Source organism: Aedes aegypti, unplaced genomic scaffold (genome assembly GCF_002204515.2).
Source record: "Aedes aegypti strain LVP_AGWG unplaced genomic scaffold, AaegL5.0 Primary Assembly AGWG_AaegL5_hic_scaff_232_PBJ_arrow, whole genome shotgun sequence".
Lineage (NCBI taxonomy): Eukaryota > Metazoa > Arthropoda > Insecta > Diptera > Culicidae > Aedes > Aedes aegypti.
In genome coordinates, this window is record NW_018735850.1 from 28169 (window position 1) to 49566 (window position 21398).

A 21398-nucleotide genomic window follows, 5' to 3' on the forward strand; every position below is an offset into this window, starting at 1 on the left:
GAAACAATCCTATTGGAATCTGCAGGTTCATGTCGGAGTCTGAAAATTCCTTTCGAAATCTGGAGAGATTCGTGGTGGAATATGGAGAGACTCCTGGTGATAAATGGAGATTCTTGTCGGAATTTGGAGATATTCGTGCCGGAATCCAGAGAGATTACGGTCTGAATCCTGAGAGATTGCAGTCGGAATCCCGAGATTCCTGCTTAAATCCAGAGAAATTCTTGTTTCAATCCGGAGAGATTCCTATGGGAATCAGGATAGATTCCTATCGGAATGCGGAGAGATTCTTGTCGGATTCCTGTTGCAATCCTGAGAAACTCCTGTCGGAATCTGGAGAGCTTCCTGTCGGAATCCGGAGAGATTCCTGTTGGAATCCGGAGAGACTCCTGGCGGAATCCAGAGAGATTACTGTCGGAATCTAAAGAGACTCCTGTTGGAATCCGGAGAGATTGCTGTCGGAATCAGGAGAGATTTCTGTCGACATCTGAAGATTCCTCTGATTTCCACAGGAATCACTTCAGACATTCCTATTAAGAGTCCAGTTTCCGAAAGAAAACTCTCGTGGTTCCGATACGATTCCTGTCGTATTTATATCTGTAAAAATCGTTCTTGTGGAATAACATGCTACCTTTCAAACAATATGTTTAGAACACTTTCAGCAGTGGCCTCGCAGCTGGCGACAATCGACTTACCGGACATTAACTGGATCAGGATACCCAACGCAAACTGCACGTAGAGCACGTTGTCCAACAGGGCCTTGTACTGCTTGGAAGCGAACTCGTCCACGTACGGCGGAATCAGCGTGAGGCAAATGCCGGCGGAAACTCCCGCCAGGACGCGTCCGGCGCTGAAGTACCAAAACGAATCGCTAGCAATCAGAGAAAGACATCCGTTGATTAATGGTTCCGGCGAGTGATCCGACGCGGCGACTTACCCAAAACTCAGCAAGCAGTTGGAACCAATCATCAGGAATGCCGCCGAAAGCATGAACAGCTTCGTCCCGATCTTGTAGTACAGCTTGTAGACTGCGATCGCAGTGATGGCGGCCGTCAGGGCAGGCGTCGCCGCTAGGGATGTCTTCTGATTATCGGAAAACTAAGTAGGCGGATGGAGAATGGTACAATTAACGTGTTTCCATGGAAATGGTATGGTTTTGATCGTGTTTATTTTTTGTATGGAACTGAGTGTAATACTACCTCATCACTTTCCGACAGAGTCAATCGTTGTTGCTCCGGAGAATCGTCCATATTGAAGTGCAGCTTGGCAAAGGCATTGCAACTCCAGGCCACCATCGTTCCCATCGATACGTATCCAAGGGATGCTGTCGGGGGCGGGAAAAAGAAGAAGAAGGAATCTCATTGAGTAAGATTTTTTTTATTTTTTTTCCATATGTTATTAAATTATGTTACCGCATGGTAGTTTGACATTTTCTGAGTAAAATAGTATGTTTTCGTATTTTTTCTCCCTCTAAATCACGAAAAATCAATAAAAATCTTGGCTAGAATAATGATAGTCCTTGAGCTACACTCAAAAAAATCCACACGTCAAGGCTACGTGAAAAATCACGTAGATCCTTAGAAAATGAACTTTTCTCTAATTTACCGGACAACGGTAACAATCACCCAGACGTAGATATACATTAAATGTTCTTTCAATAATATTTACTGTTGGTGCCCATCACTCTTACGTGAAAAAAACACGTAGGCGTAAATGAACTCAAATGTTGACAGTTCAGTTTTTGTTTTGAACTGTCACCAGTGCAAAACGAGTAACATCGTTGGAAGCAAACGCCAAGTCTCGACATTACAAAAAATGTTCACAAGATTTTGGTGAGAAAATATTGCTTAAGATAAAGTTTTACCTTTTTTGATTTGTATTTTCTTTCGAATAGGGCTGAGCAACGTACTTTCACCGCCAATCGCAGCTGGCTTATCTCCATTTATCAGCGATGTAAGATTCCTCGAACTGACTCCGGTAATGCACATCTGATTGCAGAAATATTTCCGGTGTCCGGTGACCAATACGCATGACAAAGCAAGTTCTTGAAACTACACCTAATTTGCCGTCGATTGCTTCCGGTCGCATCCAATTTCATGTTTTTTTCAATAAGTTAGGCTGATACAAATATTAATTTTCTTTTATGTCACCCCCCCCTTCAAAAATCCGAAAATTTTGAAGGGGAGAAAAAAAAAAGATTCATCATTTTTTGACATCAGTTAGGTTTTTTTCAATTTTGAAAGTTAAAAACAACTAAAATAATATACCAGAGGACGTTTGATAAAAGTTTAACAATTATCGTTTAAAATAAAAATTCGAAAAAATAACTTTTTTTTTCCTTTTTATTTTTTTGTTCCTTATTTATTTTTATCCCCCCCCTCGTACCTTCCAAGTGGTCTCGGACATAAAAGAAATTTAATATTTGTATCAACCTTATAAGCATTTGAATTTAGGCAAAATTTTGCCTACGTTGATCATTTCCCCTGTATTTAGTGTAATCCTCCATTCAGATATATTTCCAAATAATAATAATAATAAAACATTTTGGTACAATGAAAGGAATCTAATTAAAACATTTCTTTTATTTATAGTTGCCGTAAAATTGATAGTATAATTGCTTAGAATCCAATAAAACGCTCCGTAAAAGGTACCCACAAAAAACTTAGCGGCTACGTGGAATTCCCGTGAATCGAGAAAAGTTCATCAGCTCGGGTGTTCATTCTGTACTACCTATGATTCACGTAAGTGCTACGTGGAAAGTGCGATGGAAAAAAACTACGTATGTTTTCACGTAGCCTTGACGTTTGGATTATTTTGAGTGTACTAAACAACTTTGCCGAAGACGCCATCTTTCTAAGTGGTCAGGATCCTGAGGGGCCGTTCAAATATAACGTAACGCAACCGTGGGAGGGAGGGGGTCTTACATAGTGTTACGGTCCATACAAAAATTTAAAATTTTCCATACAAAAGCGGTTACGTGGGGGTGGGAGGGGGTCTGAAATTGGCAAATTTTGCGTTACGTAATACAGTAAGGACCCGATTTTGTCAGCATCTCGATGAATTTTAGGCTGACAAAATAGGGAACCTGACAAAATCGTGTCATTTTATTTTGTTCCTATTTTTCAAATTTTGACGTGTTACATGGTTACATGGACTTTTAAGAGGGCGATGGACATGGGAGTAGTCAGTTTTTTTGATCAGGGGCTCCGCCTCCCTTATATTGGTAATATCGATTTTAAACACTTAATAAAAGGCATTGCCTCTTTTTTTTTCATGCACCTAAAAAATCTTCTTAAGACTGGCCTGTATTTGTTCATGCTCATGCCACAGTGTATGGTTTGGCACTGTGTGGGATTCGCAATGGGGCGCCTACCCACTAAAAAACAGTCTCCTAGGTACACCGTCACCGTAAAAAATTCTTCTCCGGCACCACCTTACGGTATTACTTCGAAGAAGAGGCGACTCTTCAATGGGACGACTCCCATTGATGCTTCAACTAGATAACTCGAAATTTGAAATTTTTGACTTCAATATGCCAAAACATTTTTCTTAATTAGATCTGTAAAATACCTACAGCTCATAAGCGTGTGATTCAAAATACACAAGTTAAAGTTTATTTTTGAACCATATCCTCTGCGATTAACCGTCACCTTGTAAAACGGTCTTATTTTCAAAGTTGCACGTCCCAAAATTTTGATTTTCGAGTTATCTAGTTGTAGCATTAAGGGGACGACGTGCTACACGCACCCTTCAATTTGTTATTCTACAATCCTTAGATTAAGCCCTTCGGCTCCATCATTAATTTGTTAGTTCCTAAATTTTCTCTATCAGCGAATGCCATGCCAAGCTGAGCCCTTCGGCTCCCATTAATAATTTGTTAGTGTTCCAAGCAGGGTTGGGAAAAAATCTGAAATTCATTCTACAGTAGCCAAACAAAGCCAATCGCAGTCAGCGAAGCCAGTGAAACTCACGCCTATCGCTGCTGTAGGCAAAGAGCCTTGAAAATCGCAAAACACCCGTTGCTAAGGGCAACCCAAAATTACTGTAGAAAAATGTTCTATTTCCCGCTGCATTTCCCGCATTCTAAGCCTTCAATGACACTAACGATTTAGAGAAAATCATGTACCCAATATAGGCTACTTGATGAGATTCACGATTTTAAACTACTGTAGTGAGAGAGCCACGTGATTTTCGCGAAATTCAAGCCTACTACTATTACCATTCCCAGCACTGGTTCCAAGTTTGTTATCTAAACATGCCATATTCAGCCATTTGGCTCACGATATCATGGGTGCCAGAAACTCCCTGACGAAGGAAGTTCTCTCGGTGCTGGACGCGTGCCATTTAGCACTCCAGGCTCTCGCGCACTACTCGGATAGTCCCCGGCGGTGAATCTACCCTACCCCGACGAAGAGTTCCCCGGAGGTGGAAATTCTTCCGGTACCGATACTGCCCGGATAGATGCCGAGGTCGGTCCTGCGATTCCGGTTGGCGAATGACTTCCGGTTCACAGGTGCCCCGAAGGTGGTTTTCCACGATCTACTCGGTCTTGTCCCCGACGGTGGATCAAGCCTACCTACCGGTTGGGTGCCGAGGTCGGTTCGGCGATTCCGGTTGGAGACAGACTTCCGGTTCACCGGCGCCTCAACGACCCAGAACCAGTACTACGTCGCGTTCTACTCGGTCTAGTCCCCGGCGGTGGATCTAGCCTACTCCGGTCGCGCCATTTGGCACTCCATCATCTCGCGCTCTACTCGAATGGTCCCCGACGGCGGATCCATCCTACTCCGACAGAGAGTTCCCCGACGTAGGAAGATCCCCCGAAACCGACCGGGAGCCATTTAGCTCTCCAACATTTGTGCGCGGCTCGGACAGTATACGACCGGGCTACGAAACCCGACCCGAGTTGTCGCCGCGCGCACTTGCTTGTTCCTCCCTCCACTTCCGCTGAAGCAATGACATTATTTTCGTCACCGCCATGTTCACCGCGTTCCACATCACCTCATCGCTACACATTCTATCCACTACGTTGTCTATGGTTACATCAGCACCATAGACCACTGTCATTTCGCTACGTTCCGCAGCAAAACGTGGACACACAAAAATGACGTGTTCCGGCGACTCCTCTACGACTGGGCACTCAGCGCAGAGCGGCGACTCTGCGTGGCTGAACCTGTGCAGATATTTCTTGAAGCAGCCGTGACCTGACAAGAACTGCGTCAAGTGGAAGTTGACTTCCCCATGTGATCTGCTCACCCATTTCGCCAGATTTGGAATAAGGCGATAAGTCCACCTTCCCTTCTCAGTGGTATCCCACTCGCGTTGCCATTTCACCAAACGTATCCGATAGGGGCCATTCCGGCAATCACGCATACTGCCTCTGAAGATATGGTTCGGTAGGCACTCGCTACCCGCATGGCGATCAGCCTATACGTGCTGCTAAGCTTGACTAGGTTCCTCTTCGTCTTCATTGCGGTTCCCCACGCCGGGCTAGCGTACCTCAGGATCGACGTAGCCACGCTAGACAAGCCTCCGCTTACTGCTGCAAATCGCCGAGTAATTCGGCATGATCCTGAACAGCGCCGTGGCTGCCCTCGCTGCTTTCTCGCACGCGTAATCGAGATGGCAGTTGAAGTTCAGCCGATCGTAGATCATTACGCCGAGGTGTTTTAGCTCCCGCTTTGAGGCTATGGTGTGTTCTACCACTGCAGTGCACTGTAATCTCAGCCTTCTTTTACTTTTCGGTTGCTGATAAGCAACAGCTCCGTTTTTTGGTGGGCTATCACCAGTTTCTTCTCGTACATCCAGTTTTCGACTGCGTTCACTGCTTCTGTAGCGAGAACCTCCACCCTTTCCAGTGAGTCACCATTGACCACATGCGTGATGTCGTCTGCAAATCCAACGATTTTGACGCCTGTTGGCAGCCTAAGCGTCAGCACTCCGTCGTACATAGCATTCCACAACGTTGGACCCAGGATAGAGCCCTGTGGAACTCCCGCATTTACCGACCTCGACTTCTGTCCTTCGCTAGTGCTGTAGCTCAAGACCCGGTTTTCGAAGTAGCTTCCTAGTATCTTGCACAGATAATCCGGCACCTTCATTTTATGTAACGCCACAGCAATGGCTTCCCAGCTTGCACTGTTAAAGGCGTTTCTCACATCTATCGTCACGACAGCACAGTAACGGTTACCTCTTCGTTTTTTTGTCCTTGCTTTGTCGGCTGTGTCAATCACTGTTTTGATGGCATCTACCTTTGACCTTCCTTTCCGGAATCCAAACTGCCACTCCGACAGTCCACGCTCTCCCTCAGTGAACGCCATCAGTCTATTGAGGATGATCCTCTCCAACAGCTTTCCGAGTGTGTCGAGCAAACATATCGGCCGAAACGAGCCTGGTTCACCGGGGGGCTTACCCGGTTTCGGTAGCAAAACCAGTTTTTGCCTTTTCCACTGTGCTGGGAAATGTCCCTTATCTAAGCAGATCTGGAGTGATTGTTACTAATTCATTTAATAATTTAAAGAATAATAAGAAAAAGATGAAAAGAACTACACTAGAAAGCTAAAGAAATTTACACTTAGAAAAAAACTTCAAAAACTTCAATTCAAAATTAAAAAAACTAATTAATAAGCAAATTTTTACAAACTATTTACACTTCAGCCCTCTCAGGGTCTATCCGGGAGAATCATTAAAGGGCAGACTCACAACCCACACTTGCTTCACGAATTCTACTTCACCACCACGAAAGAGAGAGAAAAGGGAATTGCGCTTGAAATAATTATGCTCTAAACTGTATATATTGATTTTAAATTAAAGGGTTAAATGTATTATATATTTACAAGGATTTCTTTTAAACGGATTATGAGGGATTGCACAAAAATTCACCTGACCACACCAGCTGCGTAGATTACTCGCCGGCCGAGGATGTTCGACCTATTGGCTACGACCGGGTTGACTACTTCTCGGCGGCAGTCGGTCAGACTTGTAGATACTGCTGACGGGTGAGAAACCGTTTTTCGACCTTTTGGTTACGGGATTTTTCCAGCTGGGCTTGAACGCTCGGGCACTCGTCGATATTCCGACCACTTCGCTGAACACTCTGGCACCAAGAAACCAAATTGTATGCTGATTGGTCACACACGAAATTAGAGGAATTTTGTTCCTATGAATAGCAAGGATAAATTGTAATTACGGACTGTTATAACGGTCGGAAATTTGTTACCGGAAAGATCGTTTGGCTCCTCTTGCATCGCCTTATATGCAAAATTCACTTTTCGAAGTCATGACGAAGCATAGTATACGGAACATTTCCCGGGAGAGTTTTGCTTCCGTATGGTTGGTATCTCGCGCCATGTTTTTTTGTGCATAAAAGGGAATGGCGATACCAGAGGTTTTATAGGAAGGGTTTCAAATTCAAATTTAAATTATTTATATTTACAAATTCATTTTCTTTTTATTTAATTCATTTGTTGTATTAAGGGTAAGTGGTATCGAAGGATAGGGGGAAAGGGATTGTATTTACATATTAAGATATTTACATTTAAACTAGGGTTAAAGCATAATTATTTACAAATTTACGAGTATTTACAAAATTATGAAAATATAAACAAAATATGAATATTTACAAAAAATAAAAGAAAACATATAAAAAACAAAAGAAAAAATACAAAAAAGCAAATTTGGATTGTGACCTATCACATAGGTAACAATTATCCCGGATCGGGTGAAAAAAAAACGAAGGTTTTTTTTATTATTATGGAGCTCTCTATAATCGAGTTATCAGATTACGAAAAAAAAAGTTCAAGCAAAAGTTCTCTCTTCTTCCAGATTTAATTGATTTGGAGCAATGATTGATCCTATGCGGCAAGTGCTGTTGCTCGAAATCACCTAAATTTGGAAGAATGAGCCTGCTTTAGCATGAATCCGGTTTTTGTTCTCTGCCTCCGACTATAGGATTCCCAGGCGTCCAACTATAAGTTTCGCTACACAACTCTCTGCTCTGCCAATTTTAGTTGATTCTTCGCAATGATTGATCCTGGACGGCAAGTGCTGTTCCGAGGAATCATATAAAATTGGAAGAGTGAGCCTGGTTGTCGCGGAAGTTGTCTTTGTCAAAACTTACAATATCCGATTTTTTTTTCTTCGAGCTACTATGTGGATAAAACTGCCGTTTATTCTGTACATAGTTCTCTTCTCTTCGAAATTCATATTGATTTGGAGCAATGATTGTTCCTTTGCGGCAAGTGCTGTTCCTCAAAATCACTTGAATTTGGAAGAGTGAGCCTGCTATGAACAGAAATATAGCAATCCTTTCTGGTCGCTTGAAGGAAAAGAGCCGTAGCTTCCAAGGTCTTTCTTTTAGGTAGAGGGATCTGCGTGTCGAGATTTGGTCAACTATGAAGACCTATTCAACTAGTAGTTCTCTGCTATTTCAAATTCAATTTAATTGAAAGCAATGATTGTTCCTGAGCGTCAAGTGCTGTTGCTCTTAATTACGTGAATTTGAAATAGTGAGGCTCACTATCTAGTTGAATACGTACTTCTATGTCGCCATGATCTGGACAGGTGATTTGTCCCGAGGAATAATTAGAATTATTAAATTGTGATCTACAAACTGCAATTGAAATGCTAGAAATTACAAAACCATATTTCGTCAGAAAAGCTCGCATTTTGCCACTCACAGAACCCACTGAACAAGACCTAAATTAATTATTTTCCTGTCAACATTAGTTGACAAAATAACTTAGAACTAATTTACTAAATTAGAGAGAAAAACATTGATTACTTCTCTTTTTTTTATGACGTCACAAGATTTCTCTTGGACCAGATTTTCATATATTCACATTCAAACATCTCATTTAACAAACATTCATCATTCCACTCAATCATTTCATTTCCACTCATTCCCATTCATAATTTTCAACCATTCCATTCATTCCCAATTTCCCATTCAATAATTACATTCATCCTACTTAATTACTACTAAAACATGATTCTAGGGCGCCCTTAATTTATGGTTGTTTCTTTGATCACTCTAGCGTCTCTTATTCTAAGAGAACTGGTGATCTTATTGCGAAACTTAAATTTCATGAACCGATCTCAGTGCTGCTTCTTTACTCTCTCGCATGCGAGAAAAAATTGCAAGCAACATGAGAGGCTTTTGATGACTACAACGAATGTCGACCATACCAGGTTGAAAAAGCCTTTTACTCAGCCCTGTGTATGTCGACTAAATAAAGAAGGCTCTTGTGTGGGTGTGAAATGTCAAAGCTTGTTTACTTTTCGTCAAAGTAGAAATTTGATCACCGTGAATCGTGACGAATTTTCACTGTTTGTCGCGGTTTTGAAGCAGTTTGTAAATGAAAATCAAAGTCGGACGTATCGATTTGAATTAAGGGTATGTGCTAATTTCATTTTATTTAATCGTTCTTATCTTTTTCCAGGTGCAACGATGTGAATTTTGTTAGATTTAGACCGACGATAGAAATTAATAAAGAAAAAGAGAAAAGAAAATCTTCGGTTTGTTTATTTTTGCAAAGAAACATATCTAAGTGGTAACCGCATTATATGATCGAATGATCAAAACGAATATTTTGAATCATTTCGCTTGTTGGTAAATTAGGTCTGCCATCAATGAATTATGGCTCATTGAATGATTTTATGTCCAAGTAGGTATAGGTAGGCTCTCATTGAAGAAGATGGAATTTATTCGCACTAATTGTAGATTGATGTCTTTGAGCGATTAGCAGAGCCACAATCTGCGCACAAAATATACGTTGAGTGCTCGTAATTTCCCACAGGGCGGCCATGTTTACCACAATTGAAGCATCTGTCTTCAGGTGGGGGATGATAGGAATCGAAAAGGTATTCCTGTGCTGATATTTTCCTATGGCAATTAAGATTAGTTGGTTTCAAGGGTTGAAGCTTTGAGTAGTATGAATGCGGTATGGGTGATTGGGGATAATAGGAATATGTTGGTTGCTTATTAGAATATGGATTGGATGACCGATGCAATAAATTAAACGGATGATCACTGTTCCATGATTTTGAAAAGTATTCTGGATTAGGCATGTAAGTCCTAAATGTCGTTAAAAGTGGTCGTAAATTGTCACACTTTGACTGTGATGAAACGTCTGGTAAATTCTGGTAAACATCCTTCAACGGATTAGAATCAATCACCGTCGGTGTTTTCATGTCGGCTTGTTGTGTGTCGATTACCAATTTAGATTCATCCAAATTGGATAAAGAGATGTTCGATACACTGCCGTCGGCAACTGAAATTTGCACCTTTGATTCTTCTTCACTATTTTCAGCCAGTTTACTTTCCAGTTCTTTGACTCGAAACAACAAAGACTCCACAACAGCCTTGTCATCAGCACTCAGATTCGGGTGTCTTGCTGATAACTGCATGTAGTCAGACAAGAATGTCGAAAACGTAGCCATTGCCATCGGATTAATTCACAAAATAATAAAAACCAAAATGCAGAAAAAGTAATTCACAAAATAAAAATTCACACAATAGATTCCATTCACAAAAGAAATTCAATTCACTACACAATTAATTCACAAAAGAAATTCTATTCAACACAAAATCAATTCACACGTTATTTAAATGAAAATAATTCTATTCAGGACTGAAACAATGAGCTATAGAATGACACTTAATTGTTCAATGAACAAAGGAAAAAAAGCTATTATCATCATCCGAAATGGTTTTGTTCTAGCACATGCGGTTTTGCAGTTTGAGAGCACAATTTAGTAATTCTAATTATGAAAGAAATTGGAACGAAATTGAAATTTTCGATTTCGAATTCTCCCGGAGCACAATTCAAAAAAAGGTTCTAATTTTGGATATATTAGAAACTTTTTTGTTCACACACTAATTTACGTTGGGCGCCAATTGTTACTAATTCATTTAATAATTTAAAGAATAATAAGAAAAAGATGAAAAGAACTACACTAGAAAGCTAAAGAAATTTACACTTAGAAAAAAACTTCAAAAACTTCAATTCAAAATTAAAAAAACTAATTAATAAGCAAATTTTTACAAACTATTTACACTTCAGCCCTCTCAGGGTCTATCCGGGAGAATCATTAAAGGGCAGACTCACAACCCACACTTGCTTCACGAATTCTACTTCACCACCACGAAAGAGAGAGAAAAGGGAATTGCGCTTGAAATAATTATGCTCTAAACTGTATATATTGATTTTAAATTAAAGGGTTAAATGTATTATATATTTACAAGGATTTCTTTTAAACGGATTATGAGGGATTGCACAAAAATTCACCTGACCACACCAGCTGCGTAGATTACTCGCCGGCCGAGGATGTTCGACCTATTGGCTACGACCGGGTTGACTACTTCTCGGCGGCAGTCGGTCAGACTTGTAGATACTGCTGACGGGTGAGAAACCGTTTTTCGACCTTTTGGTTACGGGATTTTTCCAGCTGGGCTTGAACGCTCGGGCACTCGTCGATATTCCGACCACTTCGCTGAACACTCTGGCACCAAGAAACCAAATTGTATGCTGATTGGTCACACACGAAATTAGAGGAATTTTGTTCCTATGAATAGCAAGGATAAATTGTAATTACGGACTGTTATAACGGTCGGAAATTTGTTACCGGAAAGATCGTTTGGCTCCTCTTGCATCGCCTTATATGCAAAATTCACTTTTCGAAGTCATGACGAAGCATAGTATACGGAACATTTCCCGGGAGAGTTTTGCTTCCGTATGGTTGGTATCTCGCGCCATGTTTTTTTGTGCATAAAAGGGAATGGCGATACCAGAGGTTTTATAGGAAGGGTTTCAAATTCAAATTTAAATTATTTATATTTACAAATTCATTTTCTTTTTATTTAATTCATTTGTTGTATTAAGGGTAAGTGGTATCGAAGGATAGGGGGAAAGGGATTGTATTTACATATTAAGATATTTACATTTAAACTAGGGTTAAAGCATAATTATTTACAAATTTACGAGTATTTACAAAATTATGAAAATATAAACAAAATATGAATATTTACAAAAAATAAAAGAAAACATATAAAAAACAAAAGAAAAAATACAAAAAAGCAAATTTGGATTGTGACCTATCACATAGGTAACATGATGTCCGGAACATATCTGGGTTGGCCGTGATAGCTGCTTTCAACGCTACATTGGGGATACCATCTGGGCCAGGCGCTTTCTTCGGCTTCATTTTCATGGCCGCCTCTATGAGCTCCTCATTGGTAATGATTGCTCTTTCTTCACCTTCCTAGCCATACGGTGTCGGTGGCCAGACCGTTGGCGCGTGTTGTGGGAACAACCCGTCGACGATGATCTGCAATTTCTCTGGGCATGTTTCAGCGGGTACGGCTGGACCACTGATCTTGGCCATCGCCACCCTGTATGCATCTCCCCACGGATTTGCATTGGCATCGCGACACAACTCCTTGAAGCACGTTCTCTTGCTCAGCGAAATTTTTCTTTTCAGATCGGCTTTCGCCGCCCTCAGTGTTACTCTTCGCTCTTCCCTCTCACCATCGGTTTTGGCTCTTTGCATCCGTCTCTTGGCTTGGCCCCTCTGGCTACGCCCATGCGTGCATGACATCAAACATCATCATCAATTTTAATGTAAGCGTGGTAAAACATGCCGATAACACTTTTTATGACAAATTTAATATAGGCTGACAAAATCGGGGGCAGACAAAATCAGGGGGCCTACAAAATCGGGTCAGTACTGTATTTGAATGAACCCTAAGATATCCGCAAAACTAAATTTTGATGCTCACTAGCGCCACCTTGTGGCAGAATTCCGCAATTCAATGACCACCATATGTTAGCCCTTGAACTACTGAACAACATGATCCCCTATTTTGAATACTAAGATATTAATCATTTATAAAAGCGGTCGTCTGGACCGCCAGAACCGAAGTTCTGTCCAAAACAGCGGGGCTCTATGAATCCCCGATGGTTGCTTGGTTAGTGAAGTGATGCTTCTTAGGTCACTGTCTAAAGAAACTATAGACAAAGAAACGAAATGTTCCAATTGGAATTCCAAATTTACTGTCAATGTCATTCCAATCGAGCAAGAGACTTGCCAAACACTTTTTCACACACGGTGAAAACGGCTAACACAAAATAGTTACTGTCCACGAAAATTTTGCTTCTTCTGAAGTAGCATATTTTCTTAATACTCGAGTGTCGGTTGCATTTTTCATGTTTTGCATAAAGTATGCTCTACTGATTACATTGGTTTTCCACACATTCAGTCAATGTTTCATTCGTTACCCAAACCTGTGTAAACTCAACACATGAAGCCTGTGAACCACTTTTAGCGTAGGATTCAACATTGGCAGTGCTGCGTCATAGATTTGGCATAGTTGCTAGCTGATTTATTTTCAATATGATCAGATTTCGTCTCTCTGTATTTTAGACTCTTTAGTCACTGTCCTCTTATGGGTGAAACACAATGCAACGGCATTATGGCAAGAACGGCAAAACGGCAACACCGATTTGAATGACATGTCAATGTTTTGATCAATGTCGACTAAATCAGATTCAACCTGGACTTGACAAGTATGATGTAGATCAATATGGGCTTGCCGTTTTGCCGTTGTACCGTGCTGCCGTTCACATTGTGTTTGAGGCTTTAGACGTACGGTCAGTGACCTAGACATTTCGTGAAACATCGTATCCGTTAGACCATATTGGTTTTATGTTTCTTTTCCCGTTTTGGCTATCTTATCCTGCACTGTATTTTTACAAAATCACGACTCAAATTTAAACAAAATCTCAGAAACACTCCACCCTGAACCACGAACACTTACAGTGACCTGAGAGAGACTCGCGAAGAGGAAAAATATCAACGTCATATGCAGCCCAGATTCCCCTCTCACGAAACGTCAAATGCAGCCCACCGTTTTTATGGCTGAAAAAGTGAAAAGTATTGTGTTCAAAGTAAATTGTTATTAAAAACTTCAGTCAGCGATGCAGTTTTTTCCAAAGTTGCTGATAAATCTAAGCAAAAGATTATTTATTTCTAATGTCTGCTACGTTTGTTGGCATAAAATTTCACTCAAACGGCTATTTATGATTCGATGTGATGCAAAGTCAATCATTTTTTGCTGAGAGGATCATGTGAGGATTTGAACAGCTTGCGCATGATTGGTATAAACACAAAGTGGAATAAGAAAAAACTCAGCAATCACGGAAAAAGAAGACCGTCTTCGCGAGTCTCGTCTCAGACAGTGACCACCCCCTTGAATTTATTTGTTAGAGCAGTAACCCTTGAACTGCCAAGCAAGCCATGATTCTTATACTAATAATGACAACTAGAAAATATATTCATTCTTTGTTCAACCTCCAAACTAAGCAGTTGTTCTTACTACACAACAAATCTCTTGCGGATTCTGGAGAACCAAGGACGAATCCTTCAAGAACTTTCCGCTTCAAGAGCCGCAGCAAGTCAACAAGTTGGAAGTGTAATATGCAGCCCAACCAGCAGCATCCGGAGGATCCACGCCGACAAAACCAGACTGAGTTCCTGATCGAGTCTTTGTCAAGCAGCATCAGTGAATTCCATTACGACGCTGAAGCGGGAGTTACGTTTGAAACCTGATTCGCAAAATACGAGGATCTGTTTGAAGAAGACGCCCGGAAATTGGATGGACCGGCCAAGGTCAGACTCTTGCTCCGGAACATCAGCACTGTAGCGCACAAGAAATATGTGAACTACATCCTCCCGAAGAAACCGAAAGACGTTTCATTCGAAGACACAATCAACACCTTGAAGTCAATTTTCGGTCGGAACACATCATTGTTCAACTTGCGGTACCAGTGTCTACAGCAGCAGAAGAGTCCGTCGGATGATTTCTACACGTACGCTGGCATCGTGAACGAGAAGTGTGAAGAATTCAAACTACCGGAAATCACGACTGACCAGTTCAAATGTCTACTCTTCGTTTGCGGCCTGAATTCAAGCAAAGACGCGGATATCGGAACTTCCCTGCTGTCCAAGATCGAGAACGCTAATCCAGCGACGCCGATGACACTATATTCGTTGGGCGAGGATTGTCAGCGGCTCCTGAATCTCAAAAAGGATACGGCAATGATCGAGAAGTCAGGTAACAAATCCACAGTTTGCGCCATCAAGCAACCAACGAAAGTCAAGACAATTGGTCAATATCAGCAGCAGCAGCAGTTCTCCGATGTCCCGAACACCCCTTGCTGGCGTTGCGGAGAAATGCACTACTCCAAGAACTGCAACTTCATTCAACATCAGTGCAAGTCATGCAAGAAAGTCGGACATAAAGAGGGATACTGTGCCTGCTTCCAGGCGAAACCGAAGAAGAAGAATCGAGGTTCGAAGAATCAATCAGCAAAAGCCCACGGAATTTATTCCATAAATCAGGTCAGTATTGCAGCTAATCGGAAATTCACTACGGTCGAACTCAACGGAAGCCCAGTCAGAATGCAGCTGGATAGTGCAGCGGACATCAGCGTAATTTCCCATGAAGTCCACCAGAAATTGGGCTGCCCGACCGGAAAACAACCGTCTATCAACGTGGTGAATGCTTCCGGTGACGATATGGGTCTCATTCTGGAGTTAACGTGCTCAATCACATTGAATGGCATGTCCAAGCAGGGAAGATGCTTCATATCGAAGGCAGATGATCTCAATCTATTTGGAGCTGAGTGGATCGAACATTTTGGACTATGGGATGTACCGTTCAACGCATTGTGCAACCAAGTATCCATGAAGCTTCATCCAAACGCTGTTGGTCTGGTCAATAGTTTGAAAGCGAAGTACAGCAACGTGTTCAACGAAAGTCTCGGACTGTGCACGAAGAAACAAGTATCGTTGACGGTCAAGCCAGGAAACAGACCAGTCTATCGTCAAAAACGCCCAGTTCCATATGCATCCACTGAGAAGATTGAAGATGAACTGAATCGACTTCAAGCACTGGGAATCATATCTCCTGTGACATACTCCGAGTGGGCCGCCCCTATTGTAGCAGTTCGGAAACCAAACGGCAAAGTGAGGATCTGTGCAGATTATTCGACCGGATTGAACGAGAGATTGGAGTCGAATCACCATCCGTTGCCGTTGCCTCAAGACATATTCGCAAAATTGGCTGGAAAGAAGATATTTTCGCAAATCGATCTTTCGGATGCTTATTTGCAAGTCGAAGTCTCCGAAGAAAGCAGAAAATTACTGACCATCAACACGCACAAAGGGCTATATCAATTCAATCGACTTTCTCCTGGAGTGAAAACAGCACCAGGCGAATTTCAACAGATCGTGGACAGCATGATCGCCGACCTGGAAGACACCAGTGGTTATTTGGACGACATCATTGTAGCCAGTGATTCCTTAGAAGAACATCTTGAGCAACTCGACCGGCTGTTGGCGCGCATCGAAGAATATGGGTTCCACCTGAAAATCGAAAAAAGCAATTTCTTCATGCAGCAGATCAAGTACCTCGGGTTGATAGTAGATGAAGAAGGGATTCGTCCGGGTCCAGAGAAAATCAAGGCCATCGTCAACATGCCAGCCCCACACGATGTACAGACGCTACGTTCGTTCCTTGGACCAGTTAACTATTATGGTAAGTTTGTACGAACCATACACGATCTCCGTCAACCGTTGGAAGCCTTGCTGAAAAAGGACGTGAAGTGGATCTGGAGTCCAGCCTGCCAGAAGTCTTTTGAGCAATTCAAGAACGTTTTGCAATCGGACCTGCTGTTGACCCATTACAATCCGAATTTGGAGATGATAGTAGCAGCGGATGCATCACAGCATGGCATAGGAGCAGTCCTACTTCACCGTTTCCCGGATGGTTCTGTGAAAGTTGTTTGTCACGCTTCTCGCACGTTGACGGATGCTGAACGGAATTACGCTCAAGGAGAAAAAGAAGGACCAGCTCTGATTTTTGCCTGTACCAAGTTCCACCGTATGATATTTGGAAGACGTTTCACCCTGCAGACCGATCACAAACCACTCCTTGGTATATTTGGTTCGAAGAAAGGGATTCCTGTTCAAACAGCAAACAGATTGCAGCGGTGGGCGCTCACACTGCTACAATACGATTTCAAGATCGAATTCAAGAAGACTGAAAGTTTTAAATATGCCGATGTCCTTTCTCGTTTGATTGGAGTTGGAGAACATTCCAAGCCCGATGAAGATTACGTGATCGCAAGTCTACAAATCGAGGAAGATATCCGTAACATTCAATCCTAAGTTTTATCAGCTCTTCCGGTGACAAATCAAATGATCGTGCAAGAAACAAGAAAAGACAGAACTCTCCAGACGATTCTCAAACAAGTACGTGAAAACTGGCCTTCTGTGAAACTTTCGGATGCAGTATCATCGTTCTACAAAAGACGTGAATCATTCTGTGAAGCAGACGGATGCCTGATGTTCATGGACCGAATTGTCTTTCCGCAGTCATTGCAGTCACCTGTCCTCAAGCAGTTACACGTTGGTCATCCTGGTATGCAGAGAATGAAATCTTTTGCTAGGAGTTACGTGTACTGGCCGAACATTGATGCAGATATTGAAGACTTTGTTCGAAAATGCGGAAGTTGCGCGTCGGCATCAAAAGCTCCTGTGAAGCCGATTCCATCCACGCCATGGTCTCGTCTTCACGTGGATTATGCTGGACCAGTACGGGGAAAATTTTTCCTTGTCATCGTGGACGCGCATTCAAAGTAGCCTGAGATGTTTGCGACCAACAATTCCACCGCAACAATAACGATTAAAAAGCTTAAGGAGTGTGTGTCTCGATTCGGATGTCCACTAACAATTGTGACGGACAATGGCACACAATTCAGTTCGGAAGCCTTTGCAAAGTTTTGTCAAGATTTCGGAATAGATCATGTGAAGACTCCTCCCTTTCATCCACAGTCTAATGGTCAAGCCGAAAGGTTTGTGGATACGTTGAAGAGAGCTCTTTTGAAGATAGGCGGAGAAGATGTTGAAGACACTTTGCAGATTTTCCTTCAAATCTATCGTTGCACCCCGAATCTGTCTTTGCCGGACAACAAATCGCCAGCTGAAGTTTTACTGGGAAGGAAACCCCGCTCCGTTTTAGATTTGATGAAGCCATCGGTTCCAGAGCCATCTCACATCAATGAAGTACAGAACATGAAATTCAATAAGAAGCACGGCGCTAAACACCGGTCTTTCGAAGCTGGAGACGCAGTATTTGCTGAAATTTATATTCGAAACGAACGATATTGGGCACAAGGAACCGTTATCGAAAAGAAGGGTAGCGTGGTGTACAACATTCTCCTCGAAGACAAAAGACGTCGAGATTTAATCAGATCCCATGTGAACCAGTTGCGAAGACGCACACCGGACGGTGAACATCAACCTACAGCAGAACAGTCTTTGCCTTTGGAAATCTTGCTAGTTCAACTGTCCAGGTCAACTTAATCAAGTCAAAAACATCGAAAATCTCCCTATTCTTGTGGACAACCCCGTTCCTGATCCCGGATCCCCAAGAGCTGGTACGTTTCCTGAAGACGTGATGCAGAATCCAATGGAAGATGCTGTACCTGGACCATCGCAGATAAATCAAACCACCACAGATCCAGTTCCGTCCAGAAAACGTTCACTACCCTTCCGAGGACCTTCAGGCAGGAAACGTTGGCTCCCTTCTCATTTTGAATATTATGAGCTTTTCTGAGGAGGGAGATGTTAGAGCAGTAACCCTTGAACTGCCAAGCAAGCCATGATTCTTATACTAATAATGACAACTAGAAAATATATTCATTCTTTGTTCAACCTCCAAACTAAGCAGTTGTTCTTACTACACAACATTATCAAACTTGTTTGTGATTCAATCCACCAATCATGCAAAATAGGACTTGAACTTTTAAATAAGATATAATTTGATTGTAAATTTTACCATTACATTCAGTTTAAATTGAATTTTTCAACATGCTAGCAGTCTTCATATAAGGAGATCGCAGCAAGCAGTGCGCGTGGGCGGCTGCGTTTTGAATTTACCTCGTTCGCTTTTTTTAATTCGGCTTGTGAAAATTAGATTCCGCGGATGGGGCTATGCCACGTGCAAATGTTCTGTGGGAACATGTTTTCGATTTGCTTGCGTTTTGCTCGAGAGTGCTCTGTGATGGCTCCAACAATTGAATTCGTTTCGCGAGACTCGATTTTTTTTTATCTCCTGTGTGTGTTAAGCGTGTTGATTCAAACATTGAATGCTGAATTGAATGGTTCATGAATGCTCGGTTCGGGATGGATTATGAGCTGCAGTTTTTGGTGCGATTTTTCGTGCGGTGCGTGCATTTTGATGAGCTATGCTTAATTACGACTCACGCTGTTGTTCATTATTAGAGGACCGACGGATTGCAGAGGAGTTTCAAAACAAGAATTTGATGAGTTTTTTCTGATCACAATGGGTGATATGAATAAAAAACGTTGACCTTTACTACATGTAGCATCTACTCAAAAACAAAATCCACAAAGTTTACTACTCTTGGTATGAATAAAAAAAACTTTTCGAACATGGAGTACTTACTACTTTCGAACATGAGCAGTGACTGAAGCTGCACGTTAAGAAATTTCCGTCCAGAGTGCAGAGTGATTATGCACGTAATGAACAATCTATTCAGAGTGACGCTTAAAATTAATACAATCATGCATATGAAGAAAAGCATGGAATCTAATCGATTACGCGACAATTTGCACAAAATCATTGAAGTGCTGTAATTTGAGAAGATTTGTAGTGAAATTTTGCGATTAGTCTGGTATTCTCTTTGTGTCTATGATTTTATGATGATGGTACATCAAAGAATTTTCTGAGTGGTTTTCGGTTTCCGCCAACGCCAGTATTGATGATTTTTTAATATTAGCTTAAAATCTATGAAGAGATCTTGAGATTACAGCTATCAAATTAGGAACCACATATTTTCTAGCTCCAGTACTGAGATTCTGGTGAAATTGCGGTAGAATTTTGATGCTCCCCGTGTGTTTTCTTAACAGCATGTTGAATTCCGGAAGTTGTAAGTGTATCTGTGATATTCTCGTTATTTTGGGTTTCTGATAGATCCAAGGAATTTCTAGAACTTAGAATGTAGAGATTTTTATGGAAATTGTAGTGATTCCATTGATAGTCGTTATAATTCAATGAGGATCTCCCCTAAAACACCAGGGTTCCCTGTGAAATTATTAATATTTAAATCGATTTCACAAAAAAACCCATTGAAATCTATAAAATATTTACCGACATTCAAAATGTTTGTATTAAAGCTTTGCTTTAAATACCAGCGGAACTGGAGATCAACTGAATCTTAAAGGTTTTTTACAATAATTACAAAGATTGATTTTCAGAATAGGGCGATATTCAAAACTGAAAAGGCAATAGATGGCTCTTTTTCAATGGTAGTAAAAACGAAATCCTGAAGCAAAGAAAGCACCACGGAAGATGAACTAAACACAAAAAGTTATGTATTCACATTGCACTTGATTTCTAATCACTATTTTTTTGATCCAGTTTCCTAATTGCAAGCAATTTACGATTTTCATTATTTTTCATACGTTTTGACAGTTCTCCGACTACCATTCTTCCATGCGCTTGTGTTGAAAGTTTGAGAAATTTGAGAATCCAGCGTAGCGCGATCAGTGGGTGACATACAAACAACAGTGTCGTCGCTCGGCGGCCGGTAAGAGAAACTGAATGTTCGAAAGGTTGTTGCCTGTACTTTTTGCCGCTGGCGCCAACTGTTAGCGGTTATGAACGAAATAAACAGTCGTTACCCTATTGCAAATATTCACACAATAATTCGCAGGAATCCCACCGCAATCTCATAGATTCTTACAGAAATACCGTCTCAAAGATACCCACAGAATTCCAAGAGATTATTATCCGGAATCCCATTCCCACCCCAATTCTAGAGTTTTTACCAGATTTCTAATATTTCCGCAGTATTCCTAGAATGGTATTTAAACTTCCAGAATTATCATAAAAAATCCGACATCCCTATCGGAATCCGAAAGTTCCTACAGGAATTCCGGAATTCCAAAGGAAATCTGAGAATCTGAGATGTCATAATTTACACGTAAAATTCAGAATTACAGTATAAATATCTGAATTCCTACTGATATCCTAAAATTCCTAGAAAATAACATAATTATCATAATGCCAGAATTCACACGTATATTACAAATTGCCGGTAATCTTACCGGAGTCTCAGAATTGGTGGGGAGAATGTTTTCGTAACCTCAGAATTCCTAAGCAAAACGCAAAATACCTTCCGAAATATCAAAACTCATATCGTTTTCCCATGATTTTTACTCATAAGTAAATTAGTCCATTCAATTCCGCAATCTCAAAGCATGTGTAGCAACCTCTGAAGCTAACTACCAGTAGCTTTGTAGTAAATGCTACC

At 41.3% G+C, this 21398-nt stretch overlaps 1 protein-coding gene and 2 long non-coding RNA genes across 5 annotated transcripts in view; 1 reads left to right on the top strand and 2 right to left on the bottom strand.

Moving 5' to 3' along the window:
- LOC110673985 (probable metabolite transport protein CsbC) overlaps positions 1-21398 on the bottom strand; it is a 37368-nt gene that overhangs the window by 13202 nt on the left and 2768 nt on the right. For all 3 annotated transcript variants that reach the window (XM_001652954.2, XM_021856770.1, XM_021856771.1), the window contains exons 3-5: positions 1197-1321; positions 935-1095; positions 693-868 (exon numbers count right to left, since the gene is read on the bottom strand). In XM_001652954.2, coding sequence (XP_001653004.1) covers positions 693-868; positions 935-1095; positions 1197-1321 — 462 coding nt within the window. The remainder of the gene's footprint in view (positions 1-692; positions 869-934; positions 1096-1196; positions 1322-21398) is intronic.
- On the top strand, positions 1020-1322 carry LOC110681006. The gene is made up of 2 exons (XR_002503059.1): positions 1020-1145; positions 1215-1322. It is a non-coding gene; the product is annotated as an uncharacterized LOC110681006 (long non-coding RNA).
- Positions 11396-12083, bottom strand: LOC110681007. Its single transcript, XR_002503060.1, has 2 exons — positions 11623-12083; positions 11396-11562 (listed from the first exon to the last, which is right to left on the bottom strand). It is a non-coding gene; the product is annotated as an uncharacterized LOC110681007 (long non-coding RNA).